This window comes from Lacerta agilis, chromosome 5 (assembly GCF_009819535.1).
Source record: "Lacerta agilis isolate rLacAgi1 chromosome 5, rLacAgi1.pri, whole genome shotgun sequence".
In the NCBI taxonomy this organism is placed as follows: domain Eukaryota; kingdom Metazoa; phylum Chordata; class Lepidosauria; order Squamata; family Lacertidae; genus Lacerta; species Lacerta agilis.
The window spans coordinates 48,990,671-49,013,926 of NC_046316.1; the positions used below are offsets into that span (position 1 = coordinate 48,990,671).

Sequence of the window (23,256 nt, forward strand, 5' to 3'; positions counted from 1 at the left end):
TTGTAAGGTCTACATTTAGAAGGGCCATTGTGTTTGACCTCTCGCAAACTTTTATTTTGAAGCAGGGGTGGTTTTCATTTGACATGAGAGCATCCTATCTGGTAGGACATTTTGTGTTCCTCTGGATCTTATTCCTTTCCTCTCCCCTCACTTGTTTTATCAGATTGTGAGCACGCAGACAGGGCTCACCTTGTGTTTTAAATCTGTGCGTCGTTTAGACCTTTGAGATGCTTTGGAAATAACAAATATCAAGACATGCAATGCAATGCATACCTTGAGTATCTTTAACTGAGTGCCCCTCCAAGTGTCCTTTTCACTGCACATTCGATTTGTGCCAGTGATGGTATTGGGGTGGTAATACACAATCCCTCTTTCAGTACTGTTTCGTCCTGCAAAAAATTCAGGGTGGGTGTAATGCTTCATTTCCGGTCAGTGCAACTTGGTACTGAAGTCCTATAACTTTTTATACCACAAATGTTCCATATATATATATATTTTTGCTCCGTTTTTGTTCTGCTATAGTGCTGCTATGCTGCTATAGAATGCTGCTATGTAAGGCAAGAAAGCCGTAACATTGGGAAAACATTGCAAAACAACTAATAAAGCAGAATGATGTGTGGACAATAGAAATCCACCATTAATGTGCTCTCATTGCATCAATTACATGTTGCAGAATACACACACACACACACACACACACACACACACACACAAACACTAGATGGGCTATGAATCAGTGCTGTGGCCAAATTCTGTCCTCTAGTTTCTGAAATAAAAAAATTTGCTCACACTTCCTAATCTGAAAAACGCCCATGGGAGAGTTTATCTCACAATGGCTTCCACTGGGGTTTGACTGAAATGGGCTATCAAGTGCCTGAGATCAGTGCATACACTTTATTTTAAAGCAAGGTTCTTTCATCTTAAAAAAATTTAATAAATTCTGATTTCTTTAAAAATAAAATGACTTTGCTTTTAAAAAGTTAACAATCCACAACTGTCAGGGGCATGGTAGACAGCCTCCCTGGCTTCCTACACTTACAGAAAACCCCAGCTGAGTACATCAAGCATCCAGGAAGGCTGCAAAATGCAAATCTTCAGAGAGATGATTTGCAGAATGTAAGAAGGACATTCAGGAAGCCCTTCAGCCACCTCAAAATAAGATAAGCACAAAACTATACCCCACCCATGAAAAAAAGTTCACTGTCATTTTCTCTCTCATTTCAATGCAATTTCTTTTCCCATCAATTCATAGAGAATGGTCGAAAATAATGCAGAAGAATTTTTTGGCACAGCACTGAATATGAATATATCCATAATAATGAGGCATTCCCTTGATTTTTTGCATTTTTAAGCAGCAAACACTAGGCTACATATCCCAAAGGACCTTCTGTGTCAAAGGCAAGCTGAAAGTGCAGAGGCTACTACACTAGACTGAATATCTGTAGCTCTGATCTGGATGTCAACACAAAGATAGGTTGAGGCGGTGGAAACCATTGTTCCGACTCAGTCGTGCATTCTTATACTGGCCAACTAAGAGCAGGAAAGGTATGTGCAATTGCAGTGTCAGATGTCATACCAGACAACATCAGAAATGCCACACACTAACCATCCCATCCCAAAGCAAATAAAGTGAAGGAAGGTAGCAACGAGTCACATGCCCCAGCAGGCAAACCTGATTACCTTGCTGTTCTATGGCTTCTCTGCACTTGAGCAGACGCTGAGACTCTCAACTTGAGAACATCACTAGGTGCCCTTCAGGCCCTCTCCCAACCCAAACTCTGAAGAGCCAATTCCATTTCCTTAGACCAAAATGGGCATCCTTAACTATTACATCTGCAATATCTCTCATCTCTTTTGTTAGATTCAGGAAACACCACCCTCACACCTTCTTCTGCTACACAAAAATAAAATGTGTACACTTTGTTCAAGGCAGTGCTATGTGACCAGAGGTGCTCCTTTGGTTTCCTTATCCTTGCTGTTTTTCTCATCCTAGTTATAAAGGTTTTCAACACATGCTATTAGAAAAAACTGCACTGATATAAATGAGTCTATCTCTGCCACTGGCTCTTGAACTGCCCTTTACTGCCATTCATCACGCTACCGTAGACGTGGTTTTTCTCCCTGCCCTCCTTGGACTCCCACTTCCCTCTCTCTGCATCTACTTTTTCTCTGAGCCTTTTGGGTCAGCCATGAGGAATCCATGGGCCTCCAGCTATTATTGGACTACAGCTCCCATCATCCCTGTCCAATTATTGTGTTGGCTGGGGCTGATGGGCTTTGAAATCCAACAACACCTGGAAGGTTGCAAGCTTCCTGTCACTGCTTTCAGTGATTCTGTTTATTTATCTCACATTTTCCAGAATTTTGTCCTCTTCTTATTAATCTTTAGAACAAATGTGGCAAACCTCGGGCCCAGAGGACAAATGAAGCCCCAAGCTCTCTCTTTCTGACCCTCAGGACTCTCCCCAGGCCAACCTCCACTTTGCTACACCACCCAAGATGAAGCAGATTCTTGCCTTGCCCATCCGGCAGTCCAACAGAAAATGCTTTTCTACTTTGGCAATACTGAAGCTAAAAGCCAAGGGTTGCAGAAAAGAACCACACGTTCTATTTCATTACGCTATGGTTGGGGAACCTTTGGCCTTCTGGAAGTTGTTGGACTATGTAGCGTATCATCCCAGACCATTAACCCATGCTAGGTGCGGCTGATGACTGCTGTAGTCCAACATCTGAAGGGCCACAGGTTCCCCAGCCATGCATTACATCTATAGAGAAAGGAGTTGCATGTGATCTTCTGTGCTACATAACTAGAAGCAAACTAACCCAAGAGCCCTGATTTAATTGGTTACCTTGATTAGTTGTCTGGCTGCAACTCTGAACCCACTTTTTCTAGGGTATAGATTTCGTCTTTCTAAGTGAGGGCAGCCTATTCCCAAGTCAAGTGCTTTGTAGAATGCCATCTCTATGGGGTTTTCTGTGGTTTGTTGTCCGGCTGAAAAAATAAAAGTTAAGCAGTAATGAAAACAGATGGGCAGTTTTTATTTGTTAAGATGCCAAGTGTGAAAGGAGAAAACACATGGAGAACACACATGTCTCTCATCCCTGGAGGTAGCTGTAAGTTATAGACAGACATTAAAAAAGCTAGGAGGCCCTGTCACCTATTCTTTGTCAAAGGGTGAGGAGACAACTTCATTCCTTCAGCGTGTAAATCTAGTTCCCTTCCCTGGCTCATAATTCACATGAAAGTAAATAATTTCAATCTTTTAAGTAAACAGAAAGGCTCTGTTGATAAGGATGGAACATCCCTATTCATGTGAGTGTCCAACTGATTTGTTTGCCTGCTCTAGGCTATGAATCAATGCTGGTCTCTCATGGCTACTGGGGACAGAACTGCAACATTTATAAGAGATCTGGATAATTTTATTAAAGAGAGGAGAATCCTTATCTCCTTTATAAGCAATTGAGCTGTCTGCCAGAAAGCTTGATAGCTCCTATGATGGAAACAGAACACACTTTCTATTATACATGCCTGGGCTGAATAATGAATGCATCAGGAAGCTGCAGACAGTCTTAACAGAGCAACACAGAGGAGAAAACACAATGAACTTTTTAGGCCATATGAACACAATAAAGAAAATGGTAGCTTCCCTGTTAAACTGCTGTAACGTGTGTGTGTGTGTGTGTGTGTGTGTGTGTGTGTGTGTGTGTGTGTTTTCTTGCTTGTTTACAGGTGTCAACCCTAATAAATGACTAAGTCAATAAAATCCCAAGTTGCAGGGGCTCTGCCAGCTCCTTTTCTGGGTACGCAACAAAAACCCCAATAATATTGGTGGCTATAAAACCTTTGCTATTTAGCATAATGTTGATCTGGTTCATGCAAGCATTCACAGTCATGTATGGTCAGTAGTGTCCACCATCCCAAGGAGATCAAAGCTTCCTTTTACTTTCCTAATATACGTATATAATACTCCAGTGTGTTGAATTATTTGTGCACAGTTGCTTTTCATAGGAGACCTATTACATCATGGCTTCCAAATAATGAAGCCCTAGATTTCATTTCTTTATTTTTCCATTTAGGATGTGGGGAAATAGATTTTAATGCAAGGAGATACCTCACAATGAATGAGCGGCTAAGGTTTATCTGTGCCACCCCTCAAGCCATTTGCTTTTACCAAGCAGGCAAGGCATTGTGTATTGATATATACTGCTTGTCTGAGGAAGAACACAGCCCACACACCCAAACCACAAAAAGCCTCTCAAACCAGACAGCTGACACTTTCAATGAACTAAAATCTGAGGAAAGCAAATGTTATCAGATCTGGGTCTCTTTGCCTGAAACACAGATTCAGTGCATCAGAGATAACAAGGTTTTTTGGAAATGGAGTATTATAGCCTAAGACCACATTCTTGTTTCATAATATCCTTTATGCCTCTTGCTCACTCATCCAAAGTCTGCAGTTAGAGGGTGTGGGGGTGTGCTATAGATCAGGAAATAATATACAGAAAGATTTTTTAAAGTTGTGTACTGATTGTGGTTCACAAAACCTTGGCTTAGTAACCAGTTAGGTTCCATCCAAAAATTGAAAATTAAAATGGAATTCTGTAGCTGCAAAGGGGAATACTGTATACCAGAAGCTCATCCAGTGAAATGTTTTGCACTACCTGTGCTTTCTGAGAACTGTCCACTTCATAGGTTTAGTAAGACCTGTAGGTTCCTCAGCAAAAACCATGAACCACTTTGTTAAGTGAATGGTTCAGTCGCCATCTATCTTGAACACCTATAAACCTTGCTTCACACATCCCTTCCATTCCAACATCTCAGATATGAAAGTGTGAGATTATAACCGGGCTTCAAGCATCAGTATAACAGTGAGGACATCAGATGGTTCAACCCACTGAGATAATCTGGGGTGAATGTGATTGCTAGATTATATAGTCACTGGAGCACTAGAGGGGCATATCATCTTCAGATTACTGTATCAGACTTGAAAGTGTAGTTCCTTTTCTCCTTGTAAATGCAAGCCTTGTATGTTCGCCAAACTCCCCAGAACCTTCCCTCTAAGCAATAAAGTCCATTACAAAACCTTGTATGTGTGTGTCACACTCTGCTTAGGAGCTACTGAAATACCCCATTGATTATCTAATTTGCTGCCTTTCCACAAAGTCTATTAGCAGTGACCATTCATCTGGTAACATTGCTAATCAAACTGCAACTTTACAGCAAAGTGCAAGGGAGCAGAAGAATGGTTTTAGGGAAATTACTACTTTCACCCTTGAGATACCCTCTCTCTAGTACCGGTATACCCCTTGCAACAAGCAGACTCTAGCTAAGATATAGCCCTCCAGATGTTGCTGGACTACAACTCCCATCATCCCTGACCATGCAGGCTGTGGCTGATGGGAGTTGAGCAACAGCTGGAGGGCCACAGTTCAGCCACCCTCAACCCAGATTACACACACCATACTGAGGGCACATTACCTCTGGTGCAAAATCAGTATGGTGTGAAGCAGGGATGTGCACCGATCGCAAGATTTGGTTAGGATCCTGATTTGGAGCTTTGTAAAACCGCAACGTTCCAAAGTATGTCATGTTCTGGCCAGTTCAACTCAGATTAGACTGTTTCACCTCCCCATCTCCATAATATTCCCCCCCCCCTTTTGACAGAAGTGGATTAAATTAGCAGGCACTATAGTCCCTCCAGAGTGGATGAAGCCTGATAAATTACAGGCAAGAGGTCTATGGGCTTTTGTGCTGAATATCTCTAAAATGCTATTTCTTTTCTCAAAAAAGAATGATCTCTTTTTAATATTTTGGCAAGAATTAGATAGAATTTGCAGGCTAAGTCCCCACTCCTGAGAGCATGAATCCTACCAAATTTCAGAAGGATATCTGCAGTTTCCCTGCAAGAGCAACTAATATAGAAATCGCAAGAGGAGAGAGTTCTCTTGTGCTCGAGTCTTTCTTGAGGATTTCCTACAGGTATATGACAGGCTGCTGTAGGAACAAAATTCTGGACCAGAAGGGCCTTTGGCCAGATCCAGCAGGGGTCTTCTTAGGTTTAAGAAATCTGTCAGACTGCAGGCAAATAGATGCTGGGGCTTTGTGCTAGGTTCCTTTCAAGTTGAGGGAGGGAGGAATCGTGTTCCCTCTGTGATTACAGTACTTACAAGTACAGATGGGCAAATCCGTCACTCTTGGGTTCTCTCGGTTCCTCATTTTTTCAGTATTAAATTCTGTTCTTCAAATTTCTGCAGCAATTTGCATTTAATAGAAACTCCTTCTGAAAATTCTTCAGCATGTTAGTTTGAATGTCTCCTAGTAAACATATTTTTATATGCAGTTTTTAGAAATATACACATTTTGGCAAGCATTTCCCCCTAATAATCCATGCCCTTTGAGCAATTCCAGTCCTCCTTGGGTTGGGTTTTCTTTCTTTTCCCCAGTTAGGTCCCCCTTGGATATTTTTTATGGTGCTTCTGCAAACATCAGGGTTTCCCCAAGCTTTCTGGTTTCCCCATCTTGTATGTAGATGGTGCTGTTTGGGTTACATAAGGAGCTACACTCAATGAATTCACTATTAGGATATAGAATAGGAGCTAAAGGTGAAATGGGCAGATTCATCCATTTTAGTTCTCTGAATTTTTCATTTTCCCAATCTTAAATTCTGTTCACATTTCTGCAACAATTTGCAATTTTAAAAAATCCTCATGGAAATTCAGTACTATTTTAGTGCAAATTTCTCCTAATAAACATATTTTTGCAGGTAGCTTTGACTATTATACACATTTTGCAAACAATTGTCCCCGATATAAGGTATTTTGTAGTGTATCTTTCCCTAATATATGCACTTATATGCACACTTTACCCTTTTGTATGCATTGCTTGTACACTTCACTTTTAGTACACACTGCTTGCCTGGAGAACCACATTGCAAACTTCAGATACATGCAAATTTCAAATGATGTCTGTGTTTCAGTTTGCAATTTGTTTTGGAAAGGGCTTATTCCTTAAAAGGAATGTTTAAATTTTACAAAGCTTCTCCCTCTTTCCCCTCCTGCTACTCCCTGAAATCAAGCTCAGAGACATACGTTTGTTTGCTATAGACAGGTGCCTGCAGTGGAGCTCTGATGTCTGGATTGCTACAAAGTACTACACAGGTCCTGCTTTCACTTGTGCCCACCTTCTATAGACCCCGCTTGGCCTTACAGTAGCCCCAAATCCCTTCCAGGTACCCCATGACATCTCTCTTCAGAATCATCTGAATCCAGTGAACATCCCTGGATTGAAGAATGAGGAACCAGAAGAACTAAAACAGTGTGTACAACCTTTCAGAGGAGGAAACACCAGAATGGTCCCTGTGTGCTTTCCAAGAATGCAAAAGCAGCCCTGTTGTTGGATCAGATCAAGAATCTATAGTCAAGGAGTTCAGACAGATGCTTCCAGGGAGCCCACAATCAGGACATGAAAAGCCCTCCCTATGCGTACTGTTATAGATTGAGGAGGACCCCCTAATCCCATAAATTAACCTGTATAAAGGGCAGGTTGCAGGCCAGGGCCTCACCTGGGATAGAGGCATTAACATGACAAAAGGTGTTGATGGCCCATCTGAGAGGAATTTTTGGCTATTGCAGACAGAGGTTGCCATGGTGATGAGGCGTGTACTTGAGGTGTCAGGAAAAGAGAGTCTTTAGAGCAAGGTGTGCTGGGAAGAAGAAGCGGAGGAAAGAGAGAGTCATCTTGGGCAGGGTGGCTGAAGGCTGGCCAGGAGAGATTTATTGCACTCCAGTGCTGCACTGTTGTGGGGAACCAGCCTCTCTTGAAACAACCATGCTGTAAGATCTAGACTCCCTCCATGCAAACTGAAGGTGTAAATAGGTGAGTAAATCCTATTTCTTAAAGCTACAACAGTCTCTGCCCCGTCTTCAATTCTCCAAATGCGCGCAAACCCTGGGTGAGCCCCTGGAATCTTACTACCGCTCAGCAGAGTGGGGTTAGTGCCCAACTTCTTTATCAGTATATTCCCAGGACCTGGTACTGAGAGCCCACTGCTTTAGGATGCAGAGGTGCCACTGACAAGCCTACTGTCTATGAATTTGTCAACTCTCCTCTTAGACCTACCTCAGCAACTGACTCCTCCAAGCTTCCTACATTTACAAAGCTTTCTCAGAAACACAGAGATCAACATTTGTACTACCACCCAATGAAACTGTGTTTCTCTGGTAGCCCAGATTGCTGTAAGAAAATTATTCCACTCTGTGCTTAGTTTTTGAAGCATTTTTATACATACAGGTCTTGCTGCAACCAGCACGTTCTATCCAGGCAACCTCCAGATGTTAGCTACTGTTCAGTCCTTGACAATAAAACAAAGGTTTGAAATCAGTTTGTTACTCCTCTGATAAAAGTCATGCTCTTTGGCTGATCTAAATGATTAACGTGGAGGTTATATGACTGTTGGTTTTCACTCTCCACAGAAACATTCCCCATGGAATTGTGAGCATATGCGATAAATAATTCTGCCCAAGGCAGTTCTAGGTTTATTTGCAAAATATGTGCATGACTTCAATGTATTACTGAAAACTTCAATACAAAATAAAAATAGAGTTAAAAGGGAAGAAACCCAAAGGACGCTATCCAATTTTCTTAATGAATTAATTTAAATGTAGGAATGAAAATGCTGAGTCCTTATGCAATTCTAGAAGTGCTTCAAGTTGAGTAATTGATCTTAATTTCTGGAAAAGGTTATTTTAGCACATACAAAGAACAATCAAGTGTGGTAGAATTTCCAGCTGAAAAACAATAAAGAAGATTACTGTGGTACATTAAAGATTAACAAATTTATTATAGCTTCTGATGAAGTAAACTGTAGCCCATGAAAGTCTGATATGGTTCAATTCTAGTGGACATTTTAAAGGAACTACACAATTTAGAGAAATCAGAGACCCCACCCCCCCCCACCCCAGGTTTCTATGGATCAATTCATACTGGTATTGATTGTACTCCAGAAGCAGAACAAAAATGTTGTATTAAGCTTTCCTATTGGATGCCAAGTAGACAAAACCTCCACTAATTATGCAGTTCCCCTGGTAATCAGTTTCATGCCCAGTAATCAATTCTGTGACCATGACAGGAGCTACACAGCATAAAATGCTTAATGTTAGTTGTCTATATCCATCAGAAATTACATCCATTTCGGCCGAGAATGTCAAAAGTTATTAAGGCGTTTTGGTTGAGAAATGTATTCTGTCCACCTAAGCAGCTCACAGAAGTTCTCCAGTTCAAACTCTGCCATCAACTTTGGTGGCAATTGCCCTATTTCTCCAGTAGACTTTGGGGGTTACTGGGCACCCACTTTTCTTCTGTAAGCATGATGGAATATCTGTATATTGCCCCTGAACTGAAGCCAACAGTTTGCATGTTGCAGTGGTATGAGCAATGCCATCTTCTGCTACAGGATAATGATAGGAGCTTGGCAGGGCCAGCCCAAGACATTTTGCCACTTGAGATCCCAAAATGGTGCTTCCCTCCCCACCATGGAAGAAGAGGTGAGTGAAGCTCTACATCAGGAAAAGCCGGGGGAAGAAAAATCAACATTGGGATCCGCTGCCCCTAGGGATCCTGCCACCTGAGGCAGTTGCCTCACCTGGCCTCATGGGTGGGTTGAATCTGAATATTGGTTCACAGGAGGCTCAGGAAGCATGGCTGTCTCCTGCTTTTGTTTCCTACATTTCAGTCTTATCCGTGAGAGGATTTATCCAGCATCGTCTCTTACTTGGTAGACATGCAAACTCCCTCTACAGCTGGACTGGGGAACCAGATGCAGCCCTCCAGTCTATGCTGTCTAGTTCATTGGATTCTCTTCTTAGTGACCTTGCTCTCTGGACTGGCTTCCTGTTGCTCTTCAGATCAACTTCAAGCTGGTAGTCATTACTTTAAAAGCTCTTGACCTTTCTTTGAGTATTGCCGTTTCCTCACCATCCCTCACTTGCTACTTCTGCTAAATCCAAGTGCATCTATCTATGCTCAACTTGTCTTCCTCTTTTTTCATTGCATTCTCAAACCTTCCAGTTTCTATCTCTCGGTATGTATCCAAGCACTCACTCAAAACCTACTTCTTTAGCAAAAAATTGCCTCCACCATCCTAACCTCACCATGCTGCCTTCTCCTTAGCATTTGATTTAGTGTTTCCATTTGGAAAAAGAATAATCAGTGTGTGGCTACACCACATTGTGGCAATAAATGTGGACCGTAACCCACACTGCCCCAAGATGTGAAGACTTTCACCAGCACCAACAGTTGTACCCAGTTGACGCTACCAAAGTCTAGCAGTGGTGTTCAGATTCCACAATTGGTGGGGGACGAGCCACTCTAAGCTGCCAAAATGCAGAAAATCAGCCCAGTTAAGGCTATATTATGTACCAGCCCTCCCATCATTAGAGAGAAGATGGGTGGTGACTGAGGCGAAAGGGCTTTTCAGTGATGGCATCCTATTTCTGAAATGCACCCCCTAGAATTGCTTTCCTGGTGCCTTCATTGTTGAGTTACAGACTTTCAATTGAGTGTTATTTTGTATGTGCCTGCATCATGCTGTTTCACACTATTTCATAGAGGTTTCGTGCTTGAGCCTCTTTTTCATGTTGTAGATTTGCATTGATACGCTTACAAGTATACATTTTGGCAGTCACTCTGAAAGCTTCAGATTAAATCATCATACTGATTACAAAGGGCAGTTATAGTCTGTCCTCATGTTGCTGGATTGAGAACTTCCAGCATCCATTCTGCAGACAGTCTTCATTCAGGCACTGAAAGTATGAGGCATGTTAAAAGACACATGGAACAAGTTGTTTGTGCAAGCTCTCACTCAACAGTGCCTGAAGTGAAAACAGCAAACATATTCTGAGTGAAAAAAATCAAGGAAGTCTTGGAGAAATGTTTGATTAACTTGTCACTTGAGATGTCCCTGAGATCTGTTATCTCTGATATTCTATTCATGTTTATTGTAGGTGTAGTCAAATAGCAACCAGGATTCCTTATCATCCACATACACTTTGATTTTTGTGTTTGTGTTACTAAAGACAAGGCTTCTTCATTTCTGTATATGCTTCATTCATTTATGTGCTATATTTTCACTGATTCTTGAAACTCAAACAGCCAAACCAAGTTCAGCTCAAAAAATATTGTCGAAGAACAACAACAAAAATTATGTAGCAGGAAGCAAGAGATTGGGTGGAGAGGAATCCTAGAGGAACAACAATGGAAATACTTCTGCCAAGACACTGCAATAAAGAAATAATCAACAAGAGATGAAGAGATGAATGAACAGGAAAAACAATGGGTTACTTTTCTAACTCATCCTTCATCCTTTTTCTTCTGGTTAGCGGAAAATCTTAGCCAGAATCTAACATATTTAGGATTCCCTTTTGAACCCATATGCAGTGATACAGACTATGTATTTTGTACCTATACACAGTGGTACCATACTTAATTTGGACCTAATGGTCTTGAAGCAGACTCCAGATTGTATCAGTCTCAGAGTAGACCCGATTGAAATGAATGGATGTAAGTTGGTTGTGTTCATTAACTTCAATGGGTCTCTGAGTTGAACTAGCATTGGATAATGAGTGAATTGGCCCTTCATCATCACCGATTGTGGTTATCTGTTCAGAGTCAACCAGCTTCTTGGATTAGGAAGATGTGTACTATAAATAATGTGCAATGCAATTTGGACATGGGAGAGACAGAGAGAGAGAGAGCTATAGATATAGAAATAGATATTACACACACACACACACACACACACACACACAATAATGAACTATATATTCATTATAGCTATAGAATCATCAAACAGCACTTCACACATGCTTCCTCTGGGTCCCTTTTGTAATTTGGTTAATCATTAAAATAGTGTGTGTGTGTGTGTGTGTGTGTGTGTGTGTGTGTGTGTGTGTTACTGTGATAATCAATACAGAGATTTTATTTATGTAGCAAAATGTTTCATCTTCTGATCATTTTTTATCAGAGAAGCTGACAAAGGCAGAAGCCCAAATCTTTTGCCACATTAATAAATTTTCTGTAATATCAATTGCAGGGGAAATCCCCAGGAATCAACGATAAAAACCAAATTGCTGCCTTTGCCCCCTTTATGGCTTTGTTACCTATTTCTGAGCAGGTGCGATCTTTTCTGGCTTGCTCTAGCATGAGCCCCAGTCTCCCAGCATTGTGAGAATGTGCCTTTTCCCAGCACTAGCAGGTGCCTGGTAGAATTCAGTTGCTGCTTTTCTTCCTACTCTTAATAGCTTCTTCTTGCACTTGTATCCTAGTTAGTCAACAGTCTGTCAGCGGCTTGTAAATACTACATGGACACAATATTTCACTTGAGAGAAAGAGAGAAGGGAGGTGGAAAACACGGCCAGCTTAAATAGGCAAAGGATAAATTGTCCACACAGTAAGCCCTAATCCTTGTTCTTTAAGAGGTACATGAATGAGTTTGCTGTGCCAAGAAAGAAGAAAGCAAAATAATATCAAAGGCTTGTTTGTCAGTCTGTCGGTGCACAATGAAGCAGACCATTGTTCACATTAACATGAGGCATAACGATGACTTATGCAAACTACAAGAGGCGACTTCAGCAGGTGCTTTAAAAGGTCAGTTTCCCATTTCCATGTACGTCCTTAAAACCTGGAAATGGCTGAAAATACAGACAAGTTGAGATGTAACATGCTTTTTATGTGTAAACTTTTTATTCTTGTTTAAAAAAAAAAACATTATGGCCATATCTGTTTACAGGTATCATTCTCTTAAAAAGCAAAAAAAAAAGGCATTGATGAGGTGGTTGTACCAGGTGCAATTAAAGTTTCAAAAACACATTCCAGAAAAATCAATATTATCCCCAATGCAAAATATTATCTATTTGTTTCATGAATGCATACATTAACTTAAATATTGAAATCCTTAAAAAAGGCAATTCTTCAAAAAAAGAATCCTCTGGCAACGGTCAGTTAACTTCTTACTTATGCTACTTCAGACTGGCTGTCTGAAAAATTGCGATTTATTCTGCCTTAAAAACTATTCAGCCCGAAAAAAGAGTCCCATGAGTGCTTTACCACACATCTGGACATGGCTCTGGCCCTGTCAATGCCAATGGAAGGAGAACATCTGTATGTGCAAACCAATGGGAATGCATGATTCCCTCTCCCACTGAAAACAGCAGAGCAGCTTTGATGGGCAGGGAAGCTCCACGTTTGAACTAGAGCTCCATACATAAACTAATAAGAAATCAGTTTCCAGGCATGTGTGCACAGGCTAGAGACAAGGTTGGTGCGCCAGCTAAATAAGCCTTAACCACTTCTAACTTCTTCTGGATTTGTGCCTTGTAGTGTTGTGCCTGCTCTGATCTCCTAAAGAAGCACAGAACCATAGAGTTGGGAAGGGATACCTGAGGGTCATCTAGTCCAACCCCCTGCAATTGCAGGAATCACAGCTAAAGAATCCCTGACAGACGCCATTGAAACTCAAGAATCCCTGACGCCATCCAAACTCTGTTTAAAAACTTTCAGTGAAGGAGAGTCCACCACCAGACTGTCCTCTCCAGACTGTGCTTTCCATTCGAGGGACCATTGAACTCCTTGCTAGCCAGAATCTGCTAGAGACTAATACCCCGGCTCAGAAGTGGCCGATCTGCCCTGAGCACTCCTATGAAACCATGAGAGAAGAGGCCGTGGTGACATAATGTGCTCCAAATGAGGTACCTTATTCAACTAGCACAGGACATCATTGGACAGAGCCACGATGCAGGCAGTTTGCCTAAAACGGAAATAAAACTCCTCCGTGTCTAATCCTCTTCTTTCTCTAGCAAATAGGGAATAATTAAGATTCAGGTGTTTCACATTTTAGTAGCTGCAATGAGTGGGGGGAATCACATAGGTTACAATGGTGGGGCCTTTATAGTTGCATCTTTCTGCAAGAAGTATTATCACACTGTTAAAAGGAAGGAAGGAAGGGAAATACAAACACCAGTCCAAAAACCCTGGTTCATTTCTAAGCATTTTCTCCCTGCGTTGCTAAAATGAGTCATCTTTGCAACAGGTCTGCAAAGCCATTGTTAAGATTGTTGTTTTGTGGCACTGTGCTGGCATAGCCGACGGCATGCCCCGCTGTGTAAACATATGTGTGCACCTGCGCACTATAGAAACACACTGGAACTTTGTATATACTAGTACGCAGTTCTACAGAAGGGTCATCCTCTCCTCTCCCTAGAAAATTGCTTTGTTTTAAAGGGAAGTTCTGCATTTGAAATGTTAGCCGTAGCAGGCTCTCCAACGGGAAAGCCATTTCAAGCCATTTCAAAGCTGGGCACAAGTAACACTTTCAGTGTTCAGTGACTACCTCTGCTTCCCTTCCTCTGGTTGTAGCATCACATCTGACAGCTGTTTTGTTTCACTGAATAGAGCTGTCACATTCAAATCTAAGAGGCAGCGCTGAGACTTGCTGCCTGTTTCTACAGTCAGAAGAGGACGGGTCTGAAAGGTGGGGCATCAGTTATGTTCTGTAGAATGGAGACATTTTTTAATTAAAAAGGGCCAATTCAACTAAGAAATTTGCCTTGAAGAACTCGGGTAACCTTAGAATTGTGAATATATGTCTGTTTTTAACCACCAGCACCAGCCAGAAACTATCGTGATCAGTTTTTATTTAAATGAATACTTTTTTTATAATGTTTTAATCATATTCAGGATGTTTGTCTTATTGGACAAGGAAGTTATTTGCCATCGACTGGGATGGATGGGGGTGTGTGGAAGATGTTTAACACAATTATTGACTCTTTTTCCCCCTGTGCTGCTATGAATGTTTTTTGCATATTGTGTAGAATAACACCAATGATTTGCTTTTTCTCTAGGACAATTCAAAGAAAATGTTTATAAACCAAACCTGAAATTAGGGGGGGGAAAGGAAAGCTGACATGCTTATGGTTACTCCAAAATGATAATAATTGAAAGATCCCACACCTACACTGAAGTGTCCTTGTGCGTGAAAGAAGGTCTTCTTGTGCAGACACCTTGCCCAAATGAAAATGTTAACAATCGATGCAAATCAGGTAACACTGTAAAGTAAAACAAAAAGGCTGCACCTATCATTTTATCAATTTACAGTCACAGGTAGGGGAAATAAGTTAGCATTGAACACAGTCAGTGGAGTAATGCCAAGGGAAGAGCACCTTATCTTAACCCTTTAAGAACCCAGTTGCTCTTCAGCATCACAAATCTAAAAGGAGCTCATCCTTTTGAGAGGTACTATGCTTCTCGGTTGTGAAACTTTTAACGCTTGTTTCTTTCAGCTGATGGGAAAAGAGGAAATAAAGCTTTTTAACAATACTGCATAAACAAAAAACATAAACATTTTTTTTAAAAAAAAATACATATAGGGTGTATAATAAAACACTGGTCATTGTCAAGCTTATGCTATCAGTTTACAAAGCCAAAAATCCAACATCACATTGGAAATCTTGGTATTTAATACTGTCATTTTTAAGATGGATGAGATGGCTCTGAAGGTTCATTCTGATGTGTCTTTATTTCCCCCCCACCCCACATATATTTCAAGTTCTCAAGAAATATTTAAAGTGGTTTCAAAGCTGCTTTCTCCTACAAAAGTTAAAGATGTACAGATCTCAAAGATGCAATACTGCAGTTTTGCAAGGACGTCAGGGACATATTGTCCAAAGGGCAAAAATAGAAAGAAAGTGCTTCTGAAATATATGACTTATATTTTCATCTTTGTTACTTCCCTTACACACTCCAGTCAGTTAATTTCAGTTTGCCATAAGCCCAACAATACCTACAAACAGGTCTCTAGATCCATCACTGGGCAGAATCATCTCCCCCTGGGCCAAGGCCAAAGTCACCTGAAGTCTTTGAGAAGTCAAAGGTCATTCACTGGATAAGACACCACCCACTTCCAGAGCCCAGCCAGAGCTGAGCCTCTCTTCTGTAAACAAGTCTTGTAAACAAACTTGAGTCCATCCCTCACACAATCCTCTTCCGGTCTATCCTGCAAAGAATCTTTTTAAAGGATCTCCTGAAGTCATGGTTGAAGATGGTGTAGATGACAGGGTTGAGGGAACTGTTACAATAACCAAACCAGAAGAAGAACTTGAAGAGTGTATCGGGCACGGGGCAGCTCTTACAAACGGCAGTCAACGTGTAGGTGAAGAAGAAAGGGAACCAGCAGACCACAAAAACCCCAATCACAACCGCCAGCACAAAAGTGAAGCGTTTCTCTCGGTTCTGCCTGCCTCTCCATCGGGAAGCTTTTGCCTCTCTTTCCTCCTCAACTCTGTTTGGCAAAGTGTCCCCAGGCTTAATCTGGCTTAGCTTGGTCTTCCCCTTGCCCCTTTGCGGCCTCTCCTGCTTCCTGGTCTGACGGGTCTCATTGTGTTCCGATGAAGAGGTGTCCTCCAGGTCTATACCATTGACTTCTTCCCTCTCCTGGCTTCCTCCTGCCACGGCTGCCTTCTCCCCATTGAGCTTGGTCATTGCGGGCATGTCATCCTTATCTGCCAGACCATTCTGCCTCCTCTCCACGGCCTCCGCTCTCTTGCCAGGAGGCACCCGAGTCCTCCTCTTGGCAATCTGGTAGATGCGCACGTAGACCAGGATCATGATAAGGCAGGGAGCAAAGAACGAGCCGATGCAGGAAGAGATGATGTACCACGTCTCTTTGTTGATGCTGCAAGTGGGTGCCTTGCTCTCCGAATTCAGCTTCGCTTGCTGACTGTCGGGGTCACCCTGTTTCATGATGGAGATGAGGGGCGGGAAGGAGATGACCGCAGAGATGACCCAGACGAGGAAAATGATGCTCTTGATGCGGCGTGGCGTGCGCTTGAGGTTGTACTCAATGGCTTGGGTGATGGACCAGTAGCGGTCAAGGCTGATGGCACAGAGATGCACGATGGAAGAGGTGCAGAAGAGTACGTCTAAGGCCACGTAGATCTCGCACCACACTTTGCCAAAATACCAGTGATCCATCACCTCATTGGCCAGAGAGAAGGGGATGACCAGGGTGGCCACCAGGATATCAGCTGAGGCTAAGGAGACCAGGAAGAGGTTCTGAGGGGCCTTGAGCGCTCGGCTGGTGAAGATGGCAATGATGACCAAGACATTGCCAAAGATGGTGACGAGCATGAGCAGCGTGGCGAGGGTGATGAGGGCCAAGGTGGTGTACATGGGGTAAGGGAGGCCACCTTTCTGCCCACCGTCGCTCCCATTCAGGCTCCCGTTGCCATCCATGTGCTGGGAGTAGCTGCTTTCCTCCAGCAGCGGGGGGTGCAGGTGTGCCAGGGAAGAGATTCCCCCCCTCTCGGTGAACGGGCTCCCCAGGTTAAACATCAACCCGAGCTCGGTAGGCTGTTGGCGGATGTGACCCTAACACACACCCTGCGAGGAAGAGGAGAGGGGGAGGGAGCTCTGGATGCCCGGTGGATCAAGCAAGTCTGGTCTGGGGAAGCCAGAAAGAGCAGCCTTAATCCAGTCAGCAGGAACAACCGCTGCCTTCAGCTTTCCCAGTCCCCGTTGACGATAACCGACGAGAGGAGGAGGAGCAGCAGCGATCTCCACCGGGGAGGGAATCGGCTCCGATTCTGCCGTCTGCCGCTCTCCCTTCGGCCAGGGAAGCGCGCGGCTCGCCTCTGCCCTCCCAGCCCTCGCTAGCACATCTCCGGGCGGATCGACGGGACGAAGTCGACCCCGTCTTCCGCCTCTCCCGCAAAGTCGCCAATAAGTCCAGCCTGGAAGGGAGGAGCACCTCAGGAAGCCATTCAGAAGCCGCCGGGGCTGGGAGACGACGAAAGTCCCGCTTACCTTCGCCGGGAGGGTCCCGGAGAGTTGAAAGGGCGACGAGGCAGGTAGGACCTCCCCACCCACGAGGGGCGGCTTCTGCTCCCCGTCGCCGGCAGAGCAGATCCCAGACGGCAGCGAGAAACGCCGCGCGGTTCGCTGAAGCCAGTCGCGGGGCGCGAGGGAGGAGGGAGGAGGGAGGAGGACTCTCGGCGGGCTTTGCTGCGGGGCGGAGGAGGAGGCGGCGGCGCAGGGGGCGCGCCCGGCAGACTCTCGTCGGTGGTGGAGCCAGCGCCGTCCGCAGCCAGTGGCGCCCGCTCGAGCACTGCCTTCCCGGCTCGCTTTATAGCCCGGGATCGGTCCGGTGGTACCGAGCAGCAGCGTCAGCGCCACGTGGGGACGGCCCCCTGCGCGCTTCTCCGCCTCTGCCTCGCAAGAGCGCCGCGCTCCTCAGGCGGAGAAGGGAGAGAAGCAAACTCCGACGGGCCACTGGCAAGACGCGCGCCCTCTCCCACCTGCTCCCTTCTGAGGGCGCTCCCGCGAAGCCCAGCAATGTCCCACGGAGCTGGCTGGACGCGAGCGAGCGCCCCACCCGCACAGCTACAGAGATTTCTTGCTCTCTCGCACACTTTCGAGCCACGGACACACCCAAGACGGAGCAATCTATCACCTACCTACCTACCTTTCTTTCTCTCTGTCTCTCTCACACACATGCACCTGACAGCTATGCATATCCTCTCTCCACTGTGCATAACATTCACCGGGGTACAATGCCACCGTCTCTCTGACCCATATCTCTCTCTCTCTCTCTCTCTCTCTCTCTCTCTCTCTCTCTCTCTCTCTCTCATATGTTCGTCTCCCTGGTCCAGGGAAAGTTAGGCAAAACCAACAAGTAGTATGTTGCTTGCACTGGCTCTTGAGGAACTGGCCTGGGGCCACCACACAACTGCTCATCTACACAAGAGCAGCATGCACCTTGCACAGCCATTGCACAGTCACAAGTCCCTCCTTGGGTCACTTCTACGTACCTCCTCTGTGCACAAAGACAGATAAGAGCTGCAGAGACCAGCATAGGCCACTTGCACCCCTTGCAAATGCACACAGCACCTGCCCACATCCCTTGGCTAAGGAATGTCTACATATCTCCCCATACAAATAGGCACCTCTTTATTCTGTACACAGAGATCCTACCATGGGCTCAGCCAGGATTTATTTTGGAGGGGGCAGTCTTTATGTTAGGGGGGCAGAACCGCATTATCTGTGATGCAATTGGTCAGTTAGTTAAGTATTTATATTTTTTTACTTGATTTAGGGGGGCAGCTGCCCCTTGCCCCCCCCGGCTATGCCCATGGATCCTACACCCACTGCTTACATCAGGGCTAGCTAGCCAACATGACACCTAACAGATGTTGTCAGAGTCCAAATCCCATCATTCCTAACATTGGCCATGTTGCCTGAGACTGATGGCAATTGGAGTTGTGGGTGAACAACATTTAGAGGTCACCATGATAGCTATTCCTTGCCTTACAGTGTCCACATTCTCCACTCAGACATACACACAAAGGACAGTGCTAAAATAAATCTATGCACATGCATGCGCACACACACACATCTCCAGATTATGCATAGGGATTCCCAAAAGACACTCAAGGCCCAAACCAGGGAAACAAAAGCATTTTTGTAAAGTCCCATTGATTTCAATGGGGAAATTTAGCACTGACTCGTGGTTTTTCACTACTTTTTTTTAATTCTCCCACTGAAATCAAGGAGCCTTTGAAAGCATGCTTAGCTTGGGTTGCATCAGGCCCAACTAGCCTACCTTCCTGGTTCATCACTGAACATCCCTGTTTCTCTAGAAAAACCTAGTAATCCCTCCATAATCAAGGCCCACCCACACCATATATTTCAAGCATATCCAATGCATATTTATAGTGCATTACTTTCTCCAAAGGTTCCTGGAAACTATAGTTAGGGATGCTGGGAACAGTAATTGTGTGAGGTGGAAACTGCTGTTCCCAAGGATTCTTGGAGGAAAGTCTTGTGCTATAAATGTTCATTGGATGTGCTTTAAATGCGTGGTGCAGATCCAGAGCTTCAGTGCCCACTTATTCTCAAGTATGACCTGAAAAGATGAGACTATTCCCAAGTAAGTGGCCATCATCGCAGCCTTATTGTGTCCTGTTGAATTCTACACGACTTTACTCTGTGTAGACATGTATAGGACTGCACTCCCACACTTCCTGTTGTCTCCACCCCAACATCCCAGCTTACTTTTCACAGTAGACTGAGCATGGGGCACCACATTTGAGCCTCTGGTATATACGCAAGTCAGCTTGTGGGCACAGCAAATTGTACACGTGGGTTAGTGAATAGTCTGCCAGTTATTCTGGCATGTGCAGGGAGGCTGGGTGAGATGCTGTTTAGGTCCATAGTCCCGTTCCAATCTTAAGGTTCAGTAAACTGCATCAAAACACAAGAAAGCCTGTTGCATTCTGAGACTCCCCAGAATGCAAACACAACCACCTGCTGTGTAGCTTGATGCTTTGGAATAAATATGTCAAAAAGTCCTGGTTTGTTTCAAGGAATATACTTCCAAGTAAATCTGCACTGGAGTGCAGTCTTAAGTATGCAAGCCTAAACTTCTCTCCTCAAATGTAAGCTTCATCAAGTTCGGCAGGGCTTCCTCCCAGGTAAGTGGGCTTGGTCAATCATTCTTACCTAGTGTGTGACTTACTTCGGCTTCTCCTTTACATCTTCATTGTACCTTTCTCATCCTCACACAGACACATTGCCTATATCCCATCCACTCACAAAACTACAGGCTACCTGGGACTCAGGCATTCTGTACTCATATTACATAAATCACCCACTTTATTTTTTTATTTTTAAAAAAATAATAATATAAAAAGATGATACAAAGAATAGACAAATACAGTAAAGTAAAAGAGTACAACTGGACATTGGCCAGAAAGTTACCATTCTGAAATATCAAAATGAACTCATTCTATAAATTTGCTTGAACTTTATACTTTCTTTCATCGTATGCTAGTAAACTGTATTCCATATTTTATTAAACCAGCATTTGGGATTTATCAGCTCACAGTTCCAAATCATATTAATTTTAATGAGATATTAACATGATTAATCTGACTCTGGATTGTATCCTTTGTACACCTGAGGATTCCAGTGCCTTTAAGAGCCGTGAGCAGGCATTCCTATCATTAGCCATGCTAGTAGAAGGAATAAAGGTAAAGGTAAAGGGACCCCTGACCGTTAGGTCCAGTCGTGGACGACTCTGGGGTTGCGGTGCTCATCTCACTTTACTGGCCAAGGGAGCCGGCATACAGCTTCCGGGTCATGTGGCCAAGCATGACTAAGCCACTTCTGGGGAACCAGAGCAGCACACAGAAACGCCGTTTACCTTCCCGCCGGAGCGGTACCTATTTATCTACTTGCACTTTGACGTGCTTTCGAACTACTAGGTGGGCAGGAGCAGGGACCGAGCAACGGGAGCTCACCCCGTCGCAGGGATTCGAACTGCCGACCTTCTGATCGGCAAGCCCTAGGCTCTGTGGTTTAGACCACAGCACCACCAGCATCCCACTTAGGAAGGTCGGTGGAAAATGTGTCATATTTGCTATGGCAAAATATGGCTTTTGACAGGCATGTGCATGTGTTAAGGACAAGCAGATTTTCTGTTCTGTTCCTTTATTTCTTGGGTTCACTCTGGTCTCTGTTTCACTCTTCTTGATTTCCAAATTTGTTCCAGAACAGGAGCATGCAATGCGTGCACTTCCATCTCCTCCCCAAACACCCCCTCTCTGTGTTAGTAATCTACACAAACACATTATGTATGATTTTGTTCCGATTATGTGGTGCTTTGCCATTGTGCAACCTTCTGGGTGAACATCAGTAGGACAGCCCACAAGCCAGAAAAAGAATCCTGATGCAAGCAGAGTAAGTGGATGCTCGGTTTGCTTTTTCACCATTGCCCACACAGCTGCCCATCAGTGGTGTAGAATAGAGGAGAGATATGCCAAATTGCACAGGAAGAGTTCTATTTTTCAGAAACTGAAACAAACAGTGTATGATTTGTAAAGGGAGTGTGGACCATACCCTAGTGATGCAGTAGCTGCCTTGCATGCAGAAGGTCTGGATTCAATCCTGGGCATCTCTAGGTGGCACTGGGTGAGACCCCTGTCTGAAAGTCCGATGAGCTGCTGTCAGTCAATGCATACAATACTGAGCTAGATGGATGGACTCTGTAGAAAGCAGCTTCCAGTGCAGGATTCTTAAAGCACCAGAAACACAACTCAGTCATCTGAAACACCAAAGGAGAAGGATGGAGGAGAATTTTCGAAAGCACCTGTAGTATGTTTGTGTTTGTCTGAAAGATAGATAAGAAAAAGAAGGGATGGCAGGCAGAACTCTTCATTTGTTTGTCTGATCTCCAAGAAGAAAATCAGAAGCAAGGCAAGGTCAGGGCTATGGCGTTGATGCCCTTGGCTCAAAATGTTTGATGGCCAGGATTGTTTGGCTAATCATGAAATGTTTTATCTTTCCTGAAGAAGTAGTTCCTCAAACAGGGAGGTAAGGAAGTTCCATTTCAAATGTCTGTGCTAATCTCTTTATAGATATTTGTCTAACATCAATCAAGCCTTATGCCTCTGAGTGCCATAAAAAGGCATTCAGGTCCTGTTGCCATATGAATCTTTGAAAGATTCTAGTTAGGGGAGCTGCTGTGTACAAACTTTGCCATCAAACAGAGTTCCTTCGACATCCAAGCTTTGTATGTACACACAAACCAGGATTGCACTGATTGCATCAGATTTCATGTTTTGCTGCTACGTTTAAGCTCAGTTACAAATGGTGATAAGGCGCTTTGGCACAATACCCTACACATGTCCATTTGCATACCCCTGTCCACTTCCACTCTTAAGCAGGACAGGTGTGCTTTCTTTTTCAAATATTGGACAGAAGAGAATGAACTGAATTCAAAACTCACATTTAGAGTTAAGGTGTTTTTAGATTCCTAAAGGGTGTGCTGGGAAGACCTTTGAGTGGCCCATGACAAATCCTTGAGTGAGGGCCAATGTGTAGGCAAACTGTTAGCATCACTGGCGTCTATCCAACACATCATTAAGTGACCAGCCCATCAGCAAAAGGGATTTCCACTTGCGCAATGGGACTTCCCTCCCGTCCCTTTCACTTGCCCCCTGAATCTGTTCTGGGGTCGTCGTCCCCAAACCACCACCCCTCTAGGTTTCCATCAGCTCGAGCCTCCAGAGCAGGCCCAAGTATAGCCCCACATAGAGTACATTGCAATAATTGAGTCCTGGGGTTACCAGAGCCTGAATCACCATGGCTTTCCATGAAAGGTTTAGCCATAGCTAGCCAATGGCACTCCTAGCCAGGAGACTCCCAAA

General features: G+C 44.0%; 1 protein-coding gene across 1 annotated transcript; it reads right to left on the reverse strand.

The window, feature by feature from the left end:
• Positions 1 to 15,576: 15,576 nt before the first annotated feature.
• Positions 15,577 to 18,022, reverse strand: ADRA2A (adrenoceptor alpha 2A). The gene has a single exon (XM_033149696.1). The coding sequence runs from the start codon at positions 17,381 to 17,383 to the stop codon at positions 16,022 to 16,024; it is 1,362 nt and encodes a 453-aa protein (XP_033005587.1). The 5' UTR covers positions 17,384 to 18,022; the 3' UTR covers positions 15,577 to 16,021.
• Between the last annotated feature and the right edge of the window lie 5,234 nt (positions 18,023 to 23,256).

Excerpts from the sequence above, each read along its gene's own strand:
- ADRA2A (XM_033149696.1), bottom strand. The coding sequence starts at position 17,383 with ATGTTTAACCTGGGGAGCCCGTTCACCGAGAGGGGGGGAATCTCTTCC.